The sequence below is a fragment of the Squalius cephalus genome (genome assembly GCF_949319135.1).
Source record: "Squalius cephalus genome assembly, chromosome: 8".
Taxonomy (NCBI): Eukaryota; Metazoa; Chordata; class Actinopteri; order Cypriniformes; family Leuciscidae; genus Squalius; species Squalius cephalus.
Genome location: NC_137129.1, coordinates 33,332,393 through 33,354,801, shown reverse-complemented (window position 1 = coordinate 33,354,801; position 22,409 = coordinate 33,332,393). Strand labels below are relative to the sequence as shown.

General features: G+C 38.0%; 2 protein-coding genes across 4 annotated transcripts in view; one reads left to right on the top strand and one right to left on the bottom strand.

Moving 5' to 3' along the window:
• LOC307163494 (formyl peptide receptor 2-like) overlaps nt 1–22,409 on the top strand; it is a 322,109-nt gene that overhangs the window by 3,250 nt on the left and 296,450 nt on the right. The gene's annotated exons all lie outside the window — the stretch shown is intronic.
• The window catches only part of grin2da (glutamate receptor, ionotropic, N-methyl D-aspartate 2D, a), a 74,477-nt gene that overhangs the window by 33,007 nt on the left and 19,061 nt on the right, over nt 1–22,409 (bottom strand). Inside the window, exons 1-3 of one of the 2 annotated variants that reach the window (XM_079879526.1) lie at nt 17,785–18,016; nt 16,984–17,593; nt 8,027–8,293 (exon numbers count right to left, since the gene is read on the bottom strand). In XM_079879526.1, the coding sequence (XP_079735652.1) occupies nt 8,027–8,293; nt 16,984–17,541 (825 nt within the window). In that variant the 5' untranslated portion in view covers nt 17,542–17,593; nt 17,785–18,016. Of the gene's footprint in view, nt 1–8,026; nt 8,294–16,983; nt 17,594–17,784; nt 18,017–22,409 lie in introns of those variants that run through there. The other variant, XM_079879525.1, reaches the window with a different exon arrangement.

Genomic DNA, 22,409 nt, shown 5'->3' with positions numbered 1-22,409 from the left:
GGCTGTTGGTCTTATTTTCTGCTTTTTGTGGTATTTTTCGTATATATAAAAAAATTGGGCAGTTAAAATAAACTTGCAGTTGATGACAATTCTGTCACGTGGCACTGGTTCCCTTCATTCTGCCCATTTTAACCTAAGAGCCCCAAGCATTGACATTCATGATGTGATGGTGTTTTTTCACCTTTCAGTATTTCTGTAGACAGGGGTCGACATTAAGCCTTGTTATGTGCTTGTCTAGGTTAAAAAAAAAAATATCCTGAAAAGAATGGTGTAATTGTAATTCTGAAACAATATTCTCATCAGTGTTCTATCGGTGCTTACTTGCTTAAATCAGCAGATTTGTTTTGTGATATTAGTCCCCTTGATTTCCAGGGAATTTTGTACCTTTATAAATAACATTTTTTCTTAATATTTTAAATACGCATCATCTTGTGTGTCAAATTCCTACATTTTATCAATATATTCAGTTATAATAATAAGACACTGAAGGGCTGATACCAATTAAATGAAATCAGTAAGAACAAAATCCATATTTTCACTGCAGAGGAAAGCTGCAATTAAAGTGGTATTTAGATGTATGTACACAGACTGTTTAATAAAGCTTAGAGGTGGCATGGATGCATTTAAACTGAATAAATAATGTTATGAGATTAATGTTTTAAATTACATTTTCTAAATATCCAAATATAAAATATTGAAAAAAAAATAATAATTAAAAGATACGTTTAAACATAAAAATGAACTAAACCACCAGTAGGTGGTTCATTCAATGGATTCATTCAAACGGCTGATTCATTCAAGAATAAAACAAGTGACTGTCTGTCTTTATGAACAAGTGACTGTCTGTCATTGAATCACAGACCCACCCGATTCATTCAAAAACAAATCACTGCAGTGTGTTGTTTGGACACACACAACAGTTCTGCTTTGGCTTTGGTTGACGAAAACAAAAAAAATCAATATTGTGTCTAAATCGAAACTCATGTACTATTAGCTATTAAATAAGGGCATACAAAATGTGCAGAGCAGTGGGTCAAGATGTTATAAATATAAAAACAAAAAAATGTAAATGTTAAATGGTTAAACTGGAGTCGGACAATGATAGGGGAGACTCAAGAAGTGACAACGTAGAATGCAACAGGACGTTTCTGAATGGTTAGTTGATGAGTTAGTCATGATGATAATCTAGAAACCGCTTGTCTGGGAACTGTTATAAGATGTCTACGCAGTGACATGCTATTGCATTTGTGTTATTGCATGTGAAAAGACGGATGTGACATCTTGAGCAGACTATCAAATGTGCTCTACTACAACAACTCTTCCTCTTCTCAACATGGACTGCGTGTTCCCGGGGGCGGGGTTTATGTCAATTTTAGGGTTAGTGATGTCACTAACTCGGGAGGAATGTCATGTAGTCCCTACCAGCCGTTAGTCCTTAAAAAACAATCTCTTTAACAGCAAATATCTTCCTTTGCTTTAAACTTTAAGCGTTGCAACTTTGCAGATGTTGTTAATGCTCAAACAGCAACATTACACACTAACTAAAGTTAGAAAAGTGAAATCATAATCAACCACCCCTTTAATGTCAATTCATTGTCCATTATCTATCGCCATTTACACTGAATGTAATAAAATCTTAATCCTTTTTACACCCACATTTTTGGTGGCTAGTGATGTTTTAGTGACATTTTAATCAGGCTACTTTTACTTGACCCTTCAAAAAAAGCATTAATGTCAAGCACTGTTCTAGGAAGCCATTAAAAAGAAAACATATAGATAAATTTGCATCAGGGTATAATTTAGAACTTGTGAAATCGAAGAACGGATTGATGCGACATCATTTCGAACAAAATCAGGACAAAATGAAGTACGTTTGGAGTTCGTATCGAGAGTCCGAAACAGCTTGCCACAGCGAACTTTCTGGAAAAGTTTGCTTCGGCTGGTAAACACCTTCGTACTTTCATTTGTCCGTGGCGATGATGTAATAGGAAGGTGTGCTCTGAGGCTCAGCCGCCTTTGACATGGTCCTTCTATGGTTTATTTCCTCTGTTCAGTTTGTCGAGGTCGGACATCCGTGAGTAAAAACATGAAAACACTGAAGAGCCACTTTAGTGGAAAATGAAGTATTAATTTTAATTGAAAGTGAAACTTTCATTATTTTTTTACATGACATGACGTGACATGACTTATCAGGAGAGCCAAATTGCAGAGCTTGTGCAATCATATCCATATTGCTATAGTATAATCAGATGCTTCTCACCAGCAAAATATGCAGTGTTGTTTAGAGTTGTTTTATGGTGTTAATTTACCAGAGTTAAAAAAGTGTTGATTCTGGTGTTGATTTAAATGATATCAACACTTGCAGTGTAAATCTGTGGTCAGGGTTAGTGTAATTACAGTGAGTTTACATAATTGACACTGGTGATGAGTGGATCTTATTTCTGGTCCTTGCAAATTATTTCCTCTTTGGCGGACGACCATGAGAGTACAGATATAATTTCAACAGATATAATATATTTTTTAACTGCTTAATTTAGATGTTTTCAAGTCATTTGTGCTGGCAAATTTTGGCAATAAAATGCATTTTATGTCTCATACTTTATTATAGCCGTGCAATACAATACATTCCACAAATAATAGTGAGCACCATTCAGTAATTCAGTTTTTTATGTGCACCCCCACGTGCTCAGCCTTGGATAATCAGGAATTTACATGTGCGGTTACACCCTTCTCCAAAACTAAGGCAGTCCAGAAAAATTATCATCCAATCCAGCAAGAGGCGTTTTGTTGAACTTTTTATTTTCTGGCTGCATATGGAAAGAACAGTTTATTTCCACTTTTCACATGAGATCAATAATTTGTTTACATTCAAGTAAATGCAAATTAACTGCAATTTCACTTTAATGTAACATTTGTGAGATGACATACGGAGCTTCTGACTGCAACGGCCCACTGGACTTCATTTATCATTAGCGACGTTATAATTTGCGTTTATCTTGACCAAGGTTTCAATATCAAGGTGTGAAGACGTGTGAAACTGAGAAAATCTTGGAATGTACAATTGCTAAGCAATGTAGGTAAGTTAATGTGCTCCTGCTTAGAAATGTGCTAATTAAAGCAACCATGCTTAAAGCATAAGCTGAAATTAGAAAGTCCACAGGGCTTGTTTCCAGGTTTCAAAGCTTTGCTGTTTGCGGTCAATTAGGTCAATTAGGTTTTACTTAAATATGAAAAACCTCGAAATGTCTATATTCATGCTATTGTTAAAATTACTTTTCAGTGAAAAGCAAATTCGGGTAGCAAGAACTGCAGCCCTTCAAGTCTTTGACAGACACCAATGTGGAAGAGGACATCTTCCATGAATTGAAGGCAGTCTACTGATACTCTTCACTCTCATAAAGAGACAGAGAGAGCAGTGCAAAATCAATCAATAAGGGCCAGCAACAGCTTTAGAATAGATGTTGATAAGCCAAAACAGCTATGTATTCATATGTTTTTCTTCATGACTAATTTGTCCATGTAATTATTCCCTTCCATTATTTTACTAGCCTTAAGTTGTCACCTGTATTACCCGCTTTTCCACTGTCGGGCCAGTGCAAACCAGGGCTAACAACGTGCCGGGGGGTGGGGGGTGGGGGGGCAATAGCCTCGGACCTCGAGCATGTTTAATCTGATTGTCCAAGACGCCCTGGAAAAACAGTCTGGTGGTGAGGAAACGCTTCAGGGAAGGAGACTAAGATCAGTCCAACAGAGGCTGTTGACAGACTTGTACAATTCCGTAAGGTATAAATCACAATTCTGTTTTAATTTTTAAATTAAGATCATGGTTGTAAAAACCATAATGCAGTGGTTTTCAATCCTGGTCCTATGACCCACCACTCTGCAAATTTTGTTTGTCTTTCTTGCCTGACACACTCAGTTCATGAAGCTCTCTCCAAACAAGCTGATGATCTGTCAGGTGTGTTAAATAAGGACATTCAAAATGTGCAGTGCGGTGGGTCCCCAGGACCAGAGTTGAAAACCACTGCCATAATGTGACACCGTCTTAGGCTACGTTCACATTGTCAGTCCAAATACGATTATTGGTGTATCCGATTGGAATCTGATCATCTACATTGTGCATCGCAACTCTTCAGATCCAATTTGTGTGTCCCTTGCTGCTCTTTTCTTTTCTGGAATGACTGCATTAGTTTCTATGGCAATGACGTTGCGATGGTAGGTATAAGCCAACAAAAAAAAACAAAAAAAAAAACACAACCGTAACAGCGACTTGCAATACAGATGTTGTCTTATTTACAACATGAAAAAGTATATCCACCATGCTGAACTACTACATCTTCTGAGGCAGCAAAAATGAGCAAAATTCAGCATGTCTCCAGTGATTTCAGATATTGTACATTTCTGCCAGACTGGCACTTTGCATAAACACAACCTTGTTTCTGCAGTGACTTTCAGAATGTTTCCTATAACAACGTTGGCCATGTTTACATGGTGTGAGAAAGTGGCATAAACCATGTGAAATCCGAATAGAGCGTTCAGACTGAAACAGATTTCCAGAAAATGCGATTTAAATAGGATTTCAAACCACGTTTCATTGCTTTTCTTGCGATTTTTTTGCCATTCACACTTGCTAAATGTGATCGGATTCCAATCAGATATGCACAAAAACTCGATTTGGAGTGAGTCTGAACATAGCCTAAATGTACCTTTTGGACTCTCAAAGTGATTTCACACGTTCACTTGCGTTCTATTGACCTACAGCGCTCAGATTTTTCAAATAGAAGTCACTATTTTTTGGGTGAAATATTCCTTTAATGAAGTTGTCTTGTCACAGTAATAAGCAAAGCATACCAACTGGTTTTATTTTGCACATACTGGGTTTTTATTTGTTGTTGTTTATTTTATGATTAAAGGGTTAGTTCACCCAAAACTTAAAATCGTCCTTTACTTGCCCTCGTGTCGTTCTAAACCCGTAAGACTTTCGTTCACCTTCAAAACACAAATGAAGATATTTTAATTAACGATTCAGCACTGGTCACGCATTTCAAACTTCTTTTTACCCCCTAAGCAAAGAACGAGAAAAAAATGTCACCACTGTATTTTTTTGATGCACTAAGTGGAAGTTTTGAAATCAATTTCAATTGAGATGGTTATGCATTATTTCATTGCTTTATACAAACTTTGCAATTCTGCTACACTGGGTCTCTGAGGGTTAAACACACATGTGAAGAGGGAATGGATTATTAAGTCTTATAGCAGCTTTGACAATGGAGCAGTTTACAATTTATCATCATGCTGCTCTTTCTTGTCAAGCTTATTAAAATAAAATATAGCGAGTAAGCTTATGCTTTAAAGCGAATCACTGGAGGCAGAGTTTTTACATTTATAACAAAGCTTGCTGATAAAATCTGCACTTTGATGTAATGTGTGTCTGTTGAGCCCTTACAAAAACCGAACTGATGTTTAATCATTTTGAGGAGAAAAAAAAAAAAAAAAATAGCATAGCATCAAGCTGACCCCAATTTTTTCCTCATTCTTTTCCATGCGGGAAATGTGACAGGCACTTTGAATGTGCTCCTGTATCAGTCACTGATTAGGGGCTGAAAGTCTGGGTACTTGGACACTGTGGAGAATTAATCAGTCAAGTTGTTGAACGTAGAGGATGTCTGCTGGCGTGACCAGTCCTGTGGGGAATTGAGTTGGCCACCTTTGGGTCAGATGGAAACTGTCATTTAATGTCACGCTGCTCTCTAACATTACTGATGCCATCTCCCCTTTCGTAGGTCACATGACCTCCTTCTCTTTTGGAGCCTTCACGTAAAGGCCAAAGTATGCAGTAGAGTCAGAGAAAGAGAGAAGAAAAAGAAAGAGTGGAACGAATACATGAGCGATGAGAGGGAAGGTTAATCGAGAAATCAAGTTGGAAATATGGAGGAAGCGACTTACAGAATGCATGAGGAGCTTTACCATATTTTTCTTATTTTGAATTTCTGTAGAATAATTGCTCTGGGGCATTAGAGCTGGCTTCTCTCTTTTCTTTGTCATATTCATACTTCTATAATTAACCAAGACTGATTTTGTAATACAATTGTTAATTGTGCTGCCAGTGAAGCCACTTTGAATTAAAATGGGAAAAAATGAACAGGGAGCTGGTAGAGCGGTGGAGTGGGAACGCTAGTTCAATGAAAGGAAAAGAAACCCTGGAAGAGTATGAACTGTACAGTCGCAATTGAGAAAAAGAGCTGCAGTGCAGTTCAAAAAAGGTTTACATGATTTACATGAAGATAAATGAACAGAAAAATGAACAGATTAAACAAAAACGCTGATCGTGAACCCGTTGAAAATACCAAGATTTGGGATATTTAATGTGAGCTGTCATAATCATTTATTTATTTAATATAATTATATATTTATTTTGCCAGCAGCCATATCACCCTGTAGCCCAAGACTGGTTGCCCACTGAAGCTAAGCAGGGCTGAGCCTGGTTAGTACCTGGATGGGAGACCTCGTGAGAAAAACCAGGTTGCTGCTGGAAGAGGTGTTAGTGAGGCCAGCAGGGGGTGCTCACCCTGTGGTCTGTGTGGGTCCTAATGCCCCAGTGTAGTGACGGGGACACTATACTGCCAAAAGAGCACCGTCCTTCGGATGAGACGTTAAACCGAGGTCCTGACTCTCTGTGGTCATTAAAAATCCCAGGATGTCCTTCGAAAAAGAGTAGGGGTGTAACCCCGGCATCCTGGCCAAATTTGCCCCTTGGCCCCTGTCCATCATGGCCTCCTAATCATCCCCATATACTGATTGGCTTCATCACTGTCTCCTCTCCACCAGTAAGCTGGTGTGTGGTGGGCGTTCTGGCGCAATATGGCTGCCGTCGCATCATCCAAGTGGATGCTGCACATTGGTGGTGGTTGAGGAGATTCCCCCCATCTATGTAAAGTGCTTTGAGGTCTCAGAAAAAGCGCTATATAAATGTAACGAATTATTATTATTATTATTATTATTTATTAATTTTTTGATCTGTGCTTTAACCCTGGAATAAATCATTTTAGAATTTATAAATATGTAACATTACTTAATAAATGATAACTAATAAAAAAAAAAGTGGGACAAAAAGTCAGATCACATAAATAATCTGGACTATGAACCTTCAATTTTAGAATGAAAAAAAAAAAAAATAGTAAATTGATATACAAGAAAATGAAATGAAAATAAATAAATAAAATCTGGAAATTAACGATTTCAACTGTTTTTAATAAAATTTAAAAATACATAAATACTAAATAGTGTATGGAAGCTTGTTTCTGCCACTGGATAAAAATGAAAATAGAGTAATAGAGACTTTTTATCTTACAATTCTGATTTTTTTTCTCTCTCTCTCAGAATTGCGTGATATAAACTCGCAATTGCGAATTATAAAGTCTGAATTGCGGGTTATAATGTCAGAATTGCGAGATATAAACTTGCAATTGCGAGTTATAGTCAGAATTGCATGTTATAAAGTTGCGTTTATTATAAAAAGTTATAAAGAGAGAATTTCAAGATATAAACTCGCAATTAAGAAATAAAAGTCAGAATTGTGAGATAAAACATTCCAATTATCTTTAAAATAGTTTTATTCCATGGCAGAAACAAGCTTCCATAATAATGATATAGGAAGAAAAAAAAAAACTAACTACCCTGCACTAATTCTATATCACTAATCACATGTAAAAAAAAATTGTAGCATTGATCATGTGTCTTCTTTGTACAGGCAGTCAGATGTTCTTGCTTCCATTGAAGCTCAAGATGCTCTTTGATCACGCTGGAGAACATGATCATCAGGTTTTACACAAACTTGTTGAGTTCAAGCAGCTGCTTGAGTGCTGCTGTCATTAAAGCAGAAGAGAGACAAACCAAATACTAAGGCATTCTGAAATTCAGGTTAGTTTAAATTTTACATTCACTACAAGTTTTATGCTGATAATATAATGTGTTAAATTACGAAAGGATTCAAAGGGGAAGCATTTTTTCCATTCCCACTCCTGACCTGTGCTTCATTCTCCTTCAGCAGCCTGCGGGTACGAGCCCCTCCCGGGTCATCGGTCAGGTTGAGCATCACCACACTCTTTCTCTCCCAACCGATGAAGGAGCCATCTATCATGCCTTCTACCATGGCCAGAAAATCCTCATAGCCGTGGTGGCGTGTGGTGACCACAGAGAACGCCGTCCAATCAAACTCCTCCAGGACTTCAAAAATGACATCCAGCTGCAGGCTAGTGGAGCACAAGAACTGCAAGTAGACGGAGCCACTCTCCTGTAAGAATAAGAAAATTTGGGACATAGTAAAACTTTCCAACATAATATTTTGCATAAAGAGGGGTACTTCTAAAAGGTCTAGGGCAGGGGTGCCCAATCCTGCTCCTGCTGATCGACTGTCCTGCACAGTTCATCTCCAACCCTAATCAAACACACCTGTAGCAATCAATTAAGGTCTTCGGGTTCACTTGAAAATTAAAGACAGGTGTGTTTGATTAGGGTTGGAGATGAACTGTGCAGGACAGTCGATCGGCAGGAGCAGGATTGGAAAAAAATTGAACATTTCACTAATAAAACCAAGAGATACATGCTCCTAATTGTTTTAAGGAAGCAGTTTTGAGGCTTGAATTGAGGAACCAATTAAGCTGATCAAATTAAGAGAAAAAACACATGGCTGGAAATGGAGAGTAAATATTGAAATTAAGTGTTATTTTAAGTGTTTTTGAGTAAAGTGAAACATCTGTTAATGTTTAATGTTCAGTTATGTTTGACATTTGAAAGTTTCTTGAAGTTTTGATCATTACCATTGTGCAGAAGAGTGGGGATTATGGTTAGGTTGCGAATAACTGCATGTATTGATCCTCTGAAGCATGTTGCTTTATTCATTGAGCAATAACTTTGTTATAATGCTAGTGCAGTAACAAGTTTCTTTCTGTGCAGAGCAGCATACAGTCTTTTAATTATACAATAAAACTCAGTCAAATATAAACAGGCTATTTCCATTCACTCTAATTCACACACTTTTGAGCGTCAACTTAAAATAAAAAAGCATATTTCACAAAAAAATATTAAATTCATTGTGTCATAAACTAATAATTTAAGGGATTTTACATGATTTATTCAGGTAGATTCCATGCAATAAATCAAGCCTTAACTACTCAAAAATATAATGCGTAATATTGTTGCCATATTTTTTTTAAGTAAATAGCAATCATTTTCTTTACAGTGTTCCCTTCCCAGCTTAAATCTCTGTTTGTAGTTCTAGATTTCAGCATTTCTCATTCATCAGGTATTTTTCCCTTCCCTCCATTTACTCTCCGCTTCTTACTCATTCAGATCAATACAGTTATTCTTAATACCCACACAGCATGACGTAAAGGATTCATTGCTATTCATAAGCCTGTGTTTCAGCTGACATTAGTGTCCTTGGCTGTTTTAGGATTCGAAACAGTCTGTTCGGCTTCAGCTCACCTCACTGTCTTTTTTTATATACCCCGGAAGGTGACCATTCCACTGTACAATCGAGGAGATTTATGACCCTGACATAAAGCCGTATTTCTGATAGTGAAAAATAGCAACGTTTAGTCTGACACTTGCTAATGCATCATAATCATGATCAAATATATCATGAATGTGGCATGACACCTGTTTTGTGCCTGCTGGTGACACTGGCCATTAAATGAGAAGTGTGCTGCCTTTATAATTGTCTATTTTTTGAGGCAAGCTGAGCATGACCTCTGTAAATCTTTAAAGAATTATTTGTGGGCATATGTTTTGTGTATCCTGCATTTGCTAAAACAACACATATTTTAATTGCACTGATGCATATAAACAGCATGATCTGGGTGGGCAAAAGCTTATAGCATATTAAAAACATTCATGCCTTAAGAGAAGTTTATATACAGAAATGTTAGTGTGAAGTGCTCAGCGAGAACGAGGGGTTTGTGTCTGTACACCTAAAAACTAGTTAGTTTAAAACGCCAGCTTTATTTGCACCAAAATATAGAATATCTATTTGTTGCTTAACATCTCTTTAGTTTGCACTAATTTCATTTGCTAGGGTTGCTAGTGTAATCGGTCCTACTTGACCCGCTCCAAGCGGAATTCGAACCCTCCGGCGTGGGAGGCGGACGCGCTAAAAAGGACGCTAAAGACCACAGCCTCTACTCTTACTGGCATACCTTACACTAGGTTTGCACAAACAAACATCCACCGTGTCAGAGCAATTGAAGAGATATGACTATACAAGATGGCACCCATTATAATCAACAAAGCTGTCACTGCACCCAGTGGTGGAGGTATGACCCTGGTTCCCTCAACAAAAACCCAATGGGATTTTTGCATAGGCTTTTGGATAATCGCAAAAAAAACAAGTTCTGTGATCAACAAAAGTTTATGATATTGAAGCCTAATGCAGTCACCAGAAATAAAAAAACTAAAGATAGGCTATAAACGAACTACACCATGGGCCCATGAATTCAACCACACCATTACTAAGCTTCCGACAATTTTTAATGTTCCTGACTGTTGTCCCAATGTTGTCCCATTTCGCCACTTGATAGCAACCGTCTTTTTTAGACACGTAACAGCTTAATAAAATCACGAGTGGGGTACTACAGATGTATTTTATGTCATAGAATAAAACTGGAAAGTGTCTTGAGCTTGTGTTCCATTTAACCAAAATTCCCATTTAAAAAACTCATTGATTTCGGGACGATGGAACCGGAAGTGCTAAAATACTTGTTTCCGCGTTTTGACCTACGAAGTGATGTCATACCTGCACCACTATATGGAGGTGATCTCCAATGTCTGACATTACACAAGGAAAACTTTGTTGTTATTTTTAATGTATTTTTTTCCATTGACATCCCTTTGTAAATATGAATATTAGCTTAGGATTTCATACACTGAATTGTATTTAATCACATCTTTGCAGATCTATAATATATTTTGTCCATAGTTATATTTCCACAGCTGTACTGGCTCAGCTCCTTAAAGCCTTATACAAATTATTATTTATGGATTTTAATAAATGACATGATGTTGAAATAGAAATCTGACAATTTTATTTAAATTGAATGCGTCATCTATTCATGATTCCAGAATTTTATGCCAGCCAAAATTTCCAATTCGAGTTTATTGGTAACCAATTTCTTTATAGATTTCTATGAATATTAAAATAACCATTTTACGATGTAAAATCAACCCAGAATTAGTCTCTAAATAAGCTACCATCTGTGCAAAATTTGTAACCCAAGCTGGGTTAGGCTAAATGAGCACCCCAACTTGTCAGATGAGATTAACACAGCATGTCTTCTGACTATTATTTACCCAACAGTGTGTTTAAAAACTACACATTTTGGCTTGTTTTAACCCAGCATTTTTGTTTTGTTTTTAGAGTATAGACGCCTGAAATAATGATCAACTAAATGACTAACAACTTGCGGTTGAACTCACTGATAAGTTTTTCTTCATCTAGAACAGCTTTTCCATGATACAAACACTTCTTATGCAAATAAAGTCTCAATTAACTCCACAGTACTTTCCCCGTATGAATAATTTCCCCCTAGGCATTACCTTGGCAATCTGGCTTTTTTTCCTTTTTTTTTTTGTGTGTGTGTGTCATAATTACACTTTGACTGTTAGTATAGTCATAATGCATACCTGTAGCTGAGGAATTTTTAGCATCTCTGTCAAAATTCAAGGCAATCAGCACATATTCCAACAGGCTCATTAGAATACAACCGCCTCAAACATGCAAAACAAGTGTTCATACTGTGTGACCAAAGGATAAAGCCAGGCTATTACACTGAGTCTTTCAAATAATAACCAGACAGAGGAGCCGCAAACCTGATGAGCACAAAAATGTCACGACTGCAGAGAAGCATTAACCGAGCATAAAGGCTCACCTCCGCTCTATATTTAAATGAAGACCAGCTTGTAAAAGCTGAAAGAGCTTACAGTTGTACAGTAACTTGCAACAGTGAAGCACTTAAATGGGTCAGGTTACATTTTCCACAGGACTACATTTCTACATTTCCTTCAACTTCGTATTGGAATCATCTTGATAAATTTGATGCACTAAAATTGGAGCAGGTATATATCTTTTATTATATTTTACTGAGGGCAAGACGAAGGGAGAGTCCGATCTTGACATGCATATGAAAAATGGAAAACATACATAAATTAAATTGTAATTATACATTGATGATTTTATTTGTTTTAAATGATTTATAAGAATATGTAATAATACTACTAATAATAACCATATTTAATATCTTGATAAATACTATCCTGACCTATAACATTGCCATACATAGTAAATATTATTATTAGTAGTATTATTACATATTCTTATAAATCATTTAAAACAAATAAAATCATCAATGTATACTTACAATTTAATTTATGCGTTTTAAATGATTTATAAGAATATGTAATAATACTACTAATAATAACCATATTTAATATCTTGATAAATACTATCCTGACCTATAACATTGCCATAAATAGTAAATATGTATTATTATTAATATTAGTAGCAGTAGTAGTAATTTAAATGCATTTGCTTAAAACTGGGGAAATATGAAACTCTGCATTTCTTTTTCATTCTTTTATGGAAGGAGAATGAGTGCCCAAGGTGTTTGTGTTTTCAAAAGAATCCCAGTACAAACAGGCTTCAGTTTCTTCTGATGCTGCAGCTTTGATTCGGCAAAAAAAATCAATCACATTGAACACTTGAAACTAGATTTGCTGCATGCATCAAATGCATTGCAAGTGGGAAGGTTTAGATTAAATTGCAACACAATATACAGTACATTAAACACACCACTAAATCAATTTCTGCTCTAAATGACCTCAGATGTAAATCTGTATGTGCTAATGAAGTACCTTCTGTTAGCGATTACATTCTGTACATAGAGAAATGGAACAGCCTGCTCTGCATCCTCTCAGCAACCAAACCAAACACATCACATTTCTGGAAACATATAGATCAAGTCTATTGGTCAAAAATATCTAAATCAATTTTCATTTTTTCCCCCTTAAAAATGACCTATTTAAAAGAGACAGGAGACATTTTTTTTTATTTTAACTCTATTGTTTTAGGAGTAGAAGTTTAGATGCATTTGTCCCAATTTCTCACTCGTATCACAAATAGATAATTGAAGAGTCCAGCGATCTAAGTGGCCTGCCTTCCTTTAGGAACACTTCAACAGCTATTAATATAACGTTTTTAACATTTGCCCACTTATATTCAGAGGTCACAGCCTTTGAAATTACTGGAATCCACAATGACACATTTAGTGCTGTTGCTGGGGAGATTTGAAAGACTTCAGGATGTATTGAAGTGTTGCATGAATGTCATACATTTTGTAGCATTGCGTAGCTCTGCATCATAATTGCATAGCGTCCGTATTCTGCTGGTTTCATATGCGTCACACAAGAGTTGAACCAGAAGTTGGGCATGTGCTAAGCTTGTGCCCCTGAGACGCCAATAATCATATGTACTGCATTATGTGCCATATTGAGGTCCAGATGGACTAAGTGATGCATTTTATTTTATTTTATTCAAAAGCTTTCAGAGAATAAAATGGACCCTGGAAGGCTATGTTTACCAAAATCTGAAGAAATATGCAATTCCACGTATCTTTTTCATTGTTTTGGGGGGAGCGAGTGCCTGAGGTGTTTGTGTTTTCAAAAGAATACCAGTATTACTTCAGTCTCTTCTGATTCCGCAGCTTTGATTCGGCTGAAATCAATCAACATTTAACAAATGGATTTTCAGCATCAGATTTCGAAGCTCATGCAGAGGGTGCAAAAGTAGTGGCTGAAACATCTACGTTCTTCTCACACCAGAATATTTAACCACATAATGTAATTAATTACTGTCCTAATTAAACCAGTTGTGACTTCTTCGTGCCGTGCTCTGGTTGGCGGTTTGTGAAGAGGTAAAGGAAGTCTCTGGAGACGTGCTCTGCGAGACAGAGTTAACTCCATGACTCCAAACCCACGCTCACACCAATCCACAACACATGAGCCTTTCTAAATGTAGTTAATTAAAGCCCAAGCAAGCAAATGAAAAAGTAATGTAATATTTTTCCACAGGAGAGAAATATGCTGGCAGAGAGGATGTCTCCTGAGAGTGAGTAAAACAACACAGGTAGCCTGAAACTTATTCGAGTTTAATTGGTCACCTTAATTATGCTGAAATCTTATTAAGTGGTACGACACGGTGAATTTTTAGTCCACCGTCACATGCGAGAGGCAGATACTGGTTGCTGCAGAATGAATAATTTAAGTAGGGATTTTTCCAAACAAGCCTAGACGGTGTTTGTTCAAAGGATGGGAAAGAAGTACGAAACAGACAGAGATTTTAAATATTGTAAATCCAGGGCATGTGAAGACAGCATGAGGCTTACGTGACAAAAGAGACCTTCAAAAGGCCTCTGACTGATTCATTTCTGAACACAATAGTTGTACCGGATGTATTTGTGTATCACAGAGTGGGTACAAAACACTACATACATCACATGATTTTCAGTTGCTGATGGCACCTTACTATAAAAACACAGTGTCATTTTCCTAGTTTACATTTAGATTAAAGGGGCTTTAAGCTGTTTTCTTTGGAATCCATTGAATCAAATCCTGACAATCACTTAAATGTGTCCTGAAATATCCCACCTGTCTCTGTGACAGCCCTAGGCTCTATAAACATCTGGGAGTGGCCCACACACATTTTCAGTCAATCAGAAATGCTTTCATGCATCTGACATTCTGACATGTCTTTGGAGGGAAGACACTACTTTGGAGGGCAATTTTCTCAACTTATGGTCAAATGATGGAGCATTACTTTTGCAAACCCTTGTATTTTTTCCTCTGTGCCAATACTTACATTCTATTGTGTATAGGCACCGTAACTCAAAAAGTCATTACCATAACTTTGGTCAAATATTTTTACTATTGTACACAGGCCTCTTACTCAACATTTTACTTAGTTTACTGCCCATTCAAACCCCGGCTGACCTGTATTGTTGACTAATGCGTAATACTTTGAATAATTCTTTTATTCACTGTTTTGCTAAAATTAGAACAGGCATATCTAGGAGACAGCTCAGTGCTTTTCAAGGCCGCTGAGAGCAGTGTGCACAGAGAGGACAACTGAGGTCATGGCTGAAAAATGACCAAATACCATTATATCTCTGGGGAAAGTGTTATTGTGCATTCCAGAAAAAAATGATAATGAGCTTTAGTTTATTTCAATTAGACTAGGTCAGGGTTTGTCTGGCTAGTCTAGTCCAGTTAGTACCTGCTGCTAGATACAAAGAGCATCTTTGTTCATTCATGCCAATTTTTTTACAAGCAACATATAAACAAATAAATCATATTATATAATAGAAATTTTACCCCTGACCAATATGTTTTCAAAGGGCTCCTAAAAGCGTCAAATTAACTTAAATTAATTAGCTCAGAATAGTCGCTAACGAATAGCTTGTGACTGTGCATGCTCGTTTACTGTCATCAGCCAATCTGTTGTCATAAATAGTGTCATATAGTGTCATATTTACAGCTCTAACATACTGGCAGTAGAACTGACGGCCACACCAATGGACTATTTTCACAGAATGCGATCACGCGTTTCTACAATGATCTATCAAGTTTTTTATATTTTCATCTTTAAAAAAAAAAAAAAGTAACGCTAAAGGCTAATTTCTCAAGAATTGGAAATTACGTCACTGCGGTGTAAAATTAGTTCCACTACGGGTCTGCAACTATTACATTAGTACGCTCTTTTCTTAAATATCGCTTCTTAACTTTTCTGTTTTGCTTGTTTTCCAAGTTGCTGTTATAAAATGTACAAAGAAATTAATTTGTACTTGTTTGTAGCTAAACAGCCACTCTCTGTTTCTTAATTCACTGGCTGTGATGTCACCGAAATATGTACTCATTCAGTAATATCCCTGCTCGTATCACCATATGATGAGCATTTATTTATAATATAAATATCTTATGTCTTGGTTTCACCGTTCTGTCGGATATGTCACAACATAATATCCCACATTCAAGCATATGTTATTACTAATCCTGACAGATTAAAATAATGAAACTAAAACATAATTTATTTTCATGACCACATTGTATACAACTTACCTTAATCACATTCTTTTCATTAATCTATAAGCAGAGCAACTATACAATGTGCAACAGCAACAATACTGCTTCTAATGGGTTTGTTAAGTCTGTGCATTATTACAGATTTTAAGATGATGACGACTGGAGCATATGTGAGTGAAGGAGATGAAATATAATTTAAAGATGACAGAAGTGTTGCAGTTTATGATAGATATGTCCAGAAACATATGCTTGTCCTGGGTGCAAGCGGTCCTGCTCTTATTATGAATCAGCAGATCAGGTTTGTGCGAGAACGGAGCTGCCAGCCGATGATTTCCCCAGCACATCGCGAAAAACAGTGTGATCATGTACAGTCCCACCAAACAGACACAGAGAATGATATAACCAAAGTGCCGTCATTTCGAATTAGTTCTTAAATTTAGCTCTTAATTAGAGCTTTGTAGACTCACCAAAAAAATCATCAAGACAGTTCAAACATTTTCATGGTATTTAATTCGTACAATTCTATTTAGGCTCAGCCATTGCTGTTACCGCAAAAAAACAGCGTGGGCCAATCCAGAAACCAAAAACCCGGAAGTACGAAATTATCCTATTGTGGATTTTACATTTGCTATTGGTGCAAATGGGAACATAAAATTATATTTGTTGTAGTTTCGGTTCACCACTATAGAAGTTTACCTAACTATGATAACTTCTGCTTCTAAGACCCTAGAAATGTCAGTTTTGCATCATTTCTTTTCTGAATCGGAAGTACGAACTCCACACCCGATTCTATTCTCTCAAATTCATAAAGAACCATTACATCTAAGAATCTTATGAATGAATCTTAACTCTTACCTGTGGCTCCCTCCCCAAACCAGCCCCTCCTCCCACAGCAATGACAGGCACTCCTGTCTGGGCCGAGACAAATTCCAGCATAGGTGCTAACGGTGCCCGGTTGGGCGGTGGTGGCTTCTCTTCCTCAAACACAAGGCCTTGTAGTGGAGTGGTAGCCAGTAACTCGCATAACTGTAGCAAGAGGCTCCCAGGACTGCTCTCGTTCACGGCCAGCCAGATCACGTTCGCGGGACCCCACGGTGTCATCACACCTTCACCCACCTGTCCTGACCAGGCCCGACTTAGAAAACCCGTCCCCGAGTTGCTGCTGCTGCTGCTTGGCCCGGCACCGGAGCCGGAGCCCGCTGAAGAGGCCCCGCCCACGCCCCCCACCCCAGCGCTCGTTTCCGGGAGGTGGGAGGAGCCAGAGTGAACCACAGCGATGTTGACTCCGCCCGAAGCCCCTCCTGAGTCCCTCTCTCTCTCCCGGGGGCGGAGCAGCAGTGGGGGGGAGGGCTGGGCCGGCCCAGTGCACGCCAGCACAGCCAATAGAAACGAAAGGGCGGGCCTCGCCGCCATAACACGGGCAGAGAGTCACTTGGGTGGGTAGCGCTTTATGCTGGAACGAGACCTAGAGGGAGAAAAGAAAGAAGGACTGTTAGAAACAATGTAACTGAACCGAGGGAAAACATGAAAGGCAAGCCATCAGCGTACAGTCCATCAACATCAATTAGAACGCCACCAGACACCAAGATACATTAACCTGGCAGAGGTAGTTAAGTCCCTGCATGGGAATTGGAGAAGAAAGCTGACACATCTCACCTCCCTGAACCTCACCATTCCCCGGGGAACGTGGGAAATCATTACCTCCTCTGCATTGATTCATGCATTAGATCCTTTAACGCAGGACAGTGTCTCGAATCTCCGCTATAAATCTGCCTGGTCGCAAAGCATCCATCTCTGCCTGGGTGGATCCAGAGCAGACAGAGTAAATAAAAGTGAAAATAAAGAAGAACAGAGGGGATAAGGGCCACCCTCTGTGCCTTTTGTTTGTGTTCCTCATTCAATGAGAGAAAAAAGCGAGAGCGCACGAGAACGAGAGAGGGAGGGAGAGACGGCGTGCTTGTGCTGATACAAATGGCAGGCCATGTAAGCGCCAGCAACACCATGAATCATTTTCAAGTCACTTTGTACGCCAGCCATCAAAACCTACCCACCCATCCCTCCGCCTTTGCAGTAGACGTGCACATACACACTCTCTTTAATTACCCTCCCACTAAACACACTTATTTATACACAAACAACGTGTACGCGAGTGCACAGACAAGCAATAGTGCGATATACTGTGTGATGTATAGCACAAACGTACCTATACTTGCACTAACGTGTATATTAAGTAATGCACTGACTCAGGGTCTGGCAGCACATTCACACACCCACATGCACACATCTATCTCTCCGTCATACTGGCTACGTTTCAGAGCTGGAGCTGCTAATGTCATAGCTTTGAACCAGAAGGCACGCTGACGTCATAATTTCTTCTCATTTTCCTCCTTCTCTCTCCCCCATTAATTCTCCTTGCAGTTCTTTTGACACTGGGAAAAAGACACAGAATGGGGGATTAAGACTTGGGAAAGCAAGATCCGTTTGGGAAAGACCAAAAGGCAGAGGAGAGGGGGTGAAAAAAAAATGAAAGAGAAGTGGACGTTTGAATGGAAGCAAAAAGTGGAAGTGGGAAGAAAGAGAGGGTGGGTGGAAATGATGGGAGCAAAGGAGGTAAAAAGAGAAATATTTAAGAGTGAGTTCAATAACGTAAAGGACAGATGCCTATAAGGGAGTTCTGAGTAAAGGCAAAAGGGACTATCAAGAGGGTCTGCTGCATAATTCAGGACATCATTACTATGGGCCTATGGGCAAAAACTGCAGTGGCGAGTAGGGCAAAAATACTGCGGACTAAACTGAAGAACACAAACAAAATTTATTTGACTGTTATGTCTAGCGCACAGTACTTCAAAGTGGACAGCAGGCTTTTAAAAAGGGCTATACGTTTCAGCTCTCATTCCGTGTGTTGAAATCCAAAGGGATTGAAGACAAGAGAAGGTGACTTCTTTGTGCATCAAGCATAAAAATCCATTAAAACTATAATTCCGCTTCAAAGAAATCCAAAGTAACGGATGAAGAAGAAAACAATAACCCGTACAGTAGACCGAATCTAGATAGGAACATCTGTTCTGGATTGTTAAGTATGCTTATAAATGAAACTGTGGAGGTATAAAGCTCCTTATGTTTGATCCAAATGGGTTATTAGTAAGAAAGTGGAAAAAAGGTTCTTTAAAACACAGTAGAGTAGGAAACACAGTAGAGTAGGAAGTCCAGCACACACCTCATTAGACTTCAAAATCATTAGACTTTCATCTAAACATGCAGTGAATTGCAAATAAAATTAAATTTTTGCGAGGTGAAAACTCTAAATTCTAAATAAATTCTGTGAGCTTGACTTTCTAAAGGCGAGCTTAAACAGTGAGCTGCTTTTGACGCTGGAACACTGAATTCAGCAACAATATCGACAAGAAACCAGACAGAGAAGTTCAAGCACTTCTAAACAGAAAGGAGAAGCTTTAAGACACACCACATTGCTCCAAATTCATAAATATAAAAATGTATTGGATATGAATTATGGTTTTATAAAATAATGTGCTTGAAATAAATTTGCAAAACCAAAAAGGTGAGGCAAACATTAATGAGCATAAACATAATTTAAAAGCTTGTTGCCACATGTTGATGACAGAAGCGGTTCGGCACATCGGGAGAAAAGTGTGAGAGCAGAACAGAGGGGAGCAACTGAAATTGGGTATGGACTGAAGCAATCGTATAAAGTGTGAAAACACTCTAAGTCAGGCAATTTGGCCAGTCATTGCCTCTGTGAGTAGCCGTCTGGTGATTAAGACTGGGCTGATAACACAGACGTCACAAATGTGATCCTAGGCAGGGCTGACACATAAACTGGGGAGTTTCTAAGTGAAGCCTAACACAATCAAGTCTTTCATCAAGGCACTTAATACCGTGTTGCTCTAGGGGAAACAGCTCCTGCCATTTGTGTAGTAGTAGAAAGCTTCTGTTAAATGACAAGTAACCTTCAAGAAACCACACTTATGAATGAACTTGCCCACAGAGATAAAAACAGCACCAAGCAATAAATTCACAATCATTTGGTAAACATTTTGATGTTTTTTTTTCCATATTTCATTATTACATGCTTGATTTTGTGACAAAGCAGCTGCTGAAAAACAAAAAAAATAACTTAATGCTGCTATCACAGAATTAAACGAGTTATACCCCAGCCTCGGAATAACCCACAGGTCTAAAATAAATCGACTACGACCCCACAACTTAACTCGTCTTATTCAAATTCTGCTATTGTTGATTAGAGAATAAAATATGTAAATGGTATGTAGAACTCTAAATGGATAGTAAACATGTTAGTAAATATTGTTGTGTGAGTTCATGCTGTTTCCCCAAGAGTCTGATGGCAATAAATATTTAAGTTTCCATTCAGGGCTGAAAAACAGAATCGACTCATTCTGGGACGAGTGACCCCATGATGAAATGAGTCAAAGAGAAAATGTCTTGAGATTTCTGTGGTGCACAGTAAAGGCAAAATACATTTTCTGCTTTGTGACCACATCTTAGCACATCACTGCTCTCCAATATGTACTGTACAGACAGTTTCTGATGCTCAAGAAGCTGAACCAATAATCTTAAGCAAAATGAGCCAAACTAGCATTTTAACAAATGTTGTTTAATGTTAGTAACATAGACATTCATGAAAGAAGTAGCGATATGAATGGGCATCAATACCCTAGGTTTGCCAGTTGATTAGGCCTAGATTCCGGTTCACAAGCTCTTAATTTGGTTCGGATTCATTCGAGTAGACTATTAGTAAATGTCAATTTTGTTCACATATGAAAAATCATTTAGCCACTGACAATATTGGGAATAAATTGAGATTGTTGAAATGAAGATTGCATTTAATCAAATATTTAAGAATAGAATTTCAGCTAATTTGTTTAAAAAAAAAAAAACTAAAAAAAAACACGCGTGCGTCTAAAAAATGTCTTTAAAAGTTATCTTGTGACTTCAGAAGACCAGAACATACAAGTTGTTTGAACCATCTTGATAGTACCTTTATGGTGTTTTTTTTTAATCATTTTTGACAGCTCCAGCCCAAATTCACTTTAAATAGAAAAGAGTGGCAGGATATTCTTTAAAACTCACCTTTTGTGTTCCACTTGAAAAAGGAAAATCACACGGATTTGGAACGACATGAGGGTTGGTAAATAACAACAAAATTTGAGTGAACTGTCCTTTTAGTCTTTCAGAACGACAAAAAAGATAAACTGTGGAAATTGTCAAGGTAACTGAAGGGCGAAAATCAAATAAGTGATGCTCGCTGCTCAACAAGCAAGTTCTTTTCAGCGTGGTTCAGCTTGAGGTACTAGCAGTACATTTGTGGAGCTCTGTATCCGACTGAGTGACTCTGAGAAATTGACTGGCTTGGGATCTCTTCTCCTAGTCTTCATGACTTTCCAGTATGCGTATGACTTGGCATATGCTGGCAAACAGGATCTATTCACAAAGCTAACAAGAATGTATTGCTCTAGTCACAGGTATTCTACATCTGAAATTGCCCTATTTTCAAAACAGAAATTTGTGCTTCTACGGATGTCTAAAGCTAAGTACAGTGCTTTGACAAGTACTGGTTGTGCTTTTGTAATCTGTAGAGCAATAGCCATTTTCTCCCCCTCAAAAGACTCTTTACTCCAAACCTTTGGAAAATGCTGGCTCTTCAGGACATTTTTATGTTAATAATGCACATTTAAATAACATTCTGTCCCTAAATGACATCTCTAGGATCATTCACTTTTCAGCTGCTCCCCATCCCTCCACCTCACAAGGGTTTTGCTGCAGGTACATTTACAGCAGCGCTCTTTCATCAGACTTGAATGACTGCAAAAATCTTTCAGTGTTCCTCAATGAACCCCTTTAAATATTCCGGTGTGTAGCACTGTAAGATCTGTGTGGGGAGTTTTGAGTAGCTTGCAGATTTCTTCTAACAAGTTCAAGTTGCTTTTTGGGAGAACAATGGAGGGCTGAACAGATGGTCACTTGTTCAGATCATAGGTCTGCAGTGCAGTGCTGTGCTGTGCTTCCCAGAGAGAAGCACTTATCCAAAATGACTCTCTCGGGAAAAAAAAGAGAAAGAAAAATAAATAAATAGGCCTATATAAGAGATGCTAATGTGGGTATGTCATGCATCAGCATCTGAAAAAGCCCACCATGGACCTCTTCCTTGCCATTTCCTATGTCTGGGCAGTATTGACTTCAACATCACTATCAAAGCCTCTTTTTTTGTGAAAGACCTCGATGCTGAGCAAGCCGCCAGCCCT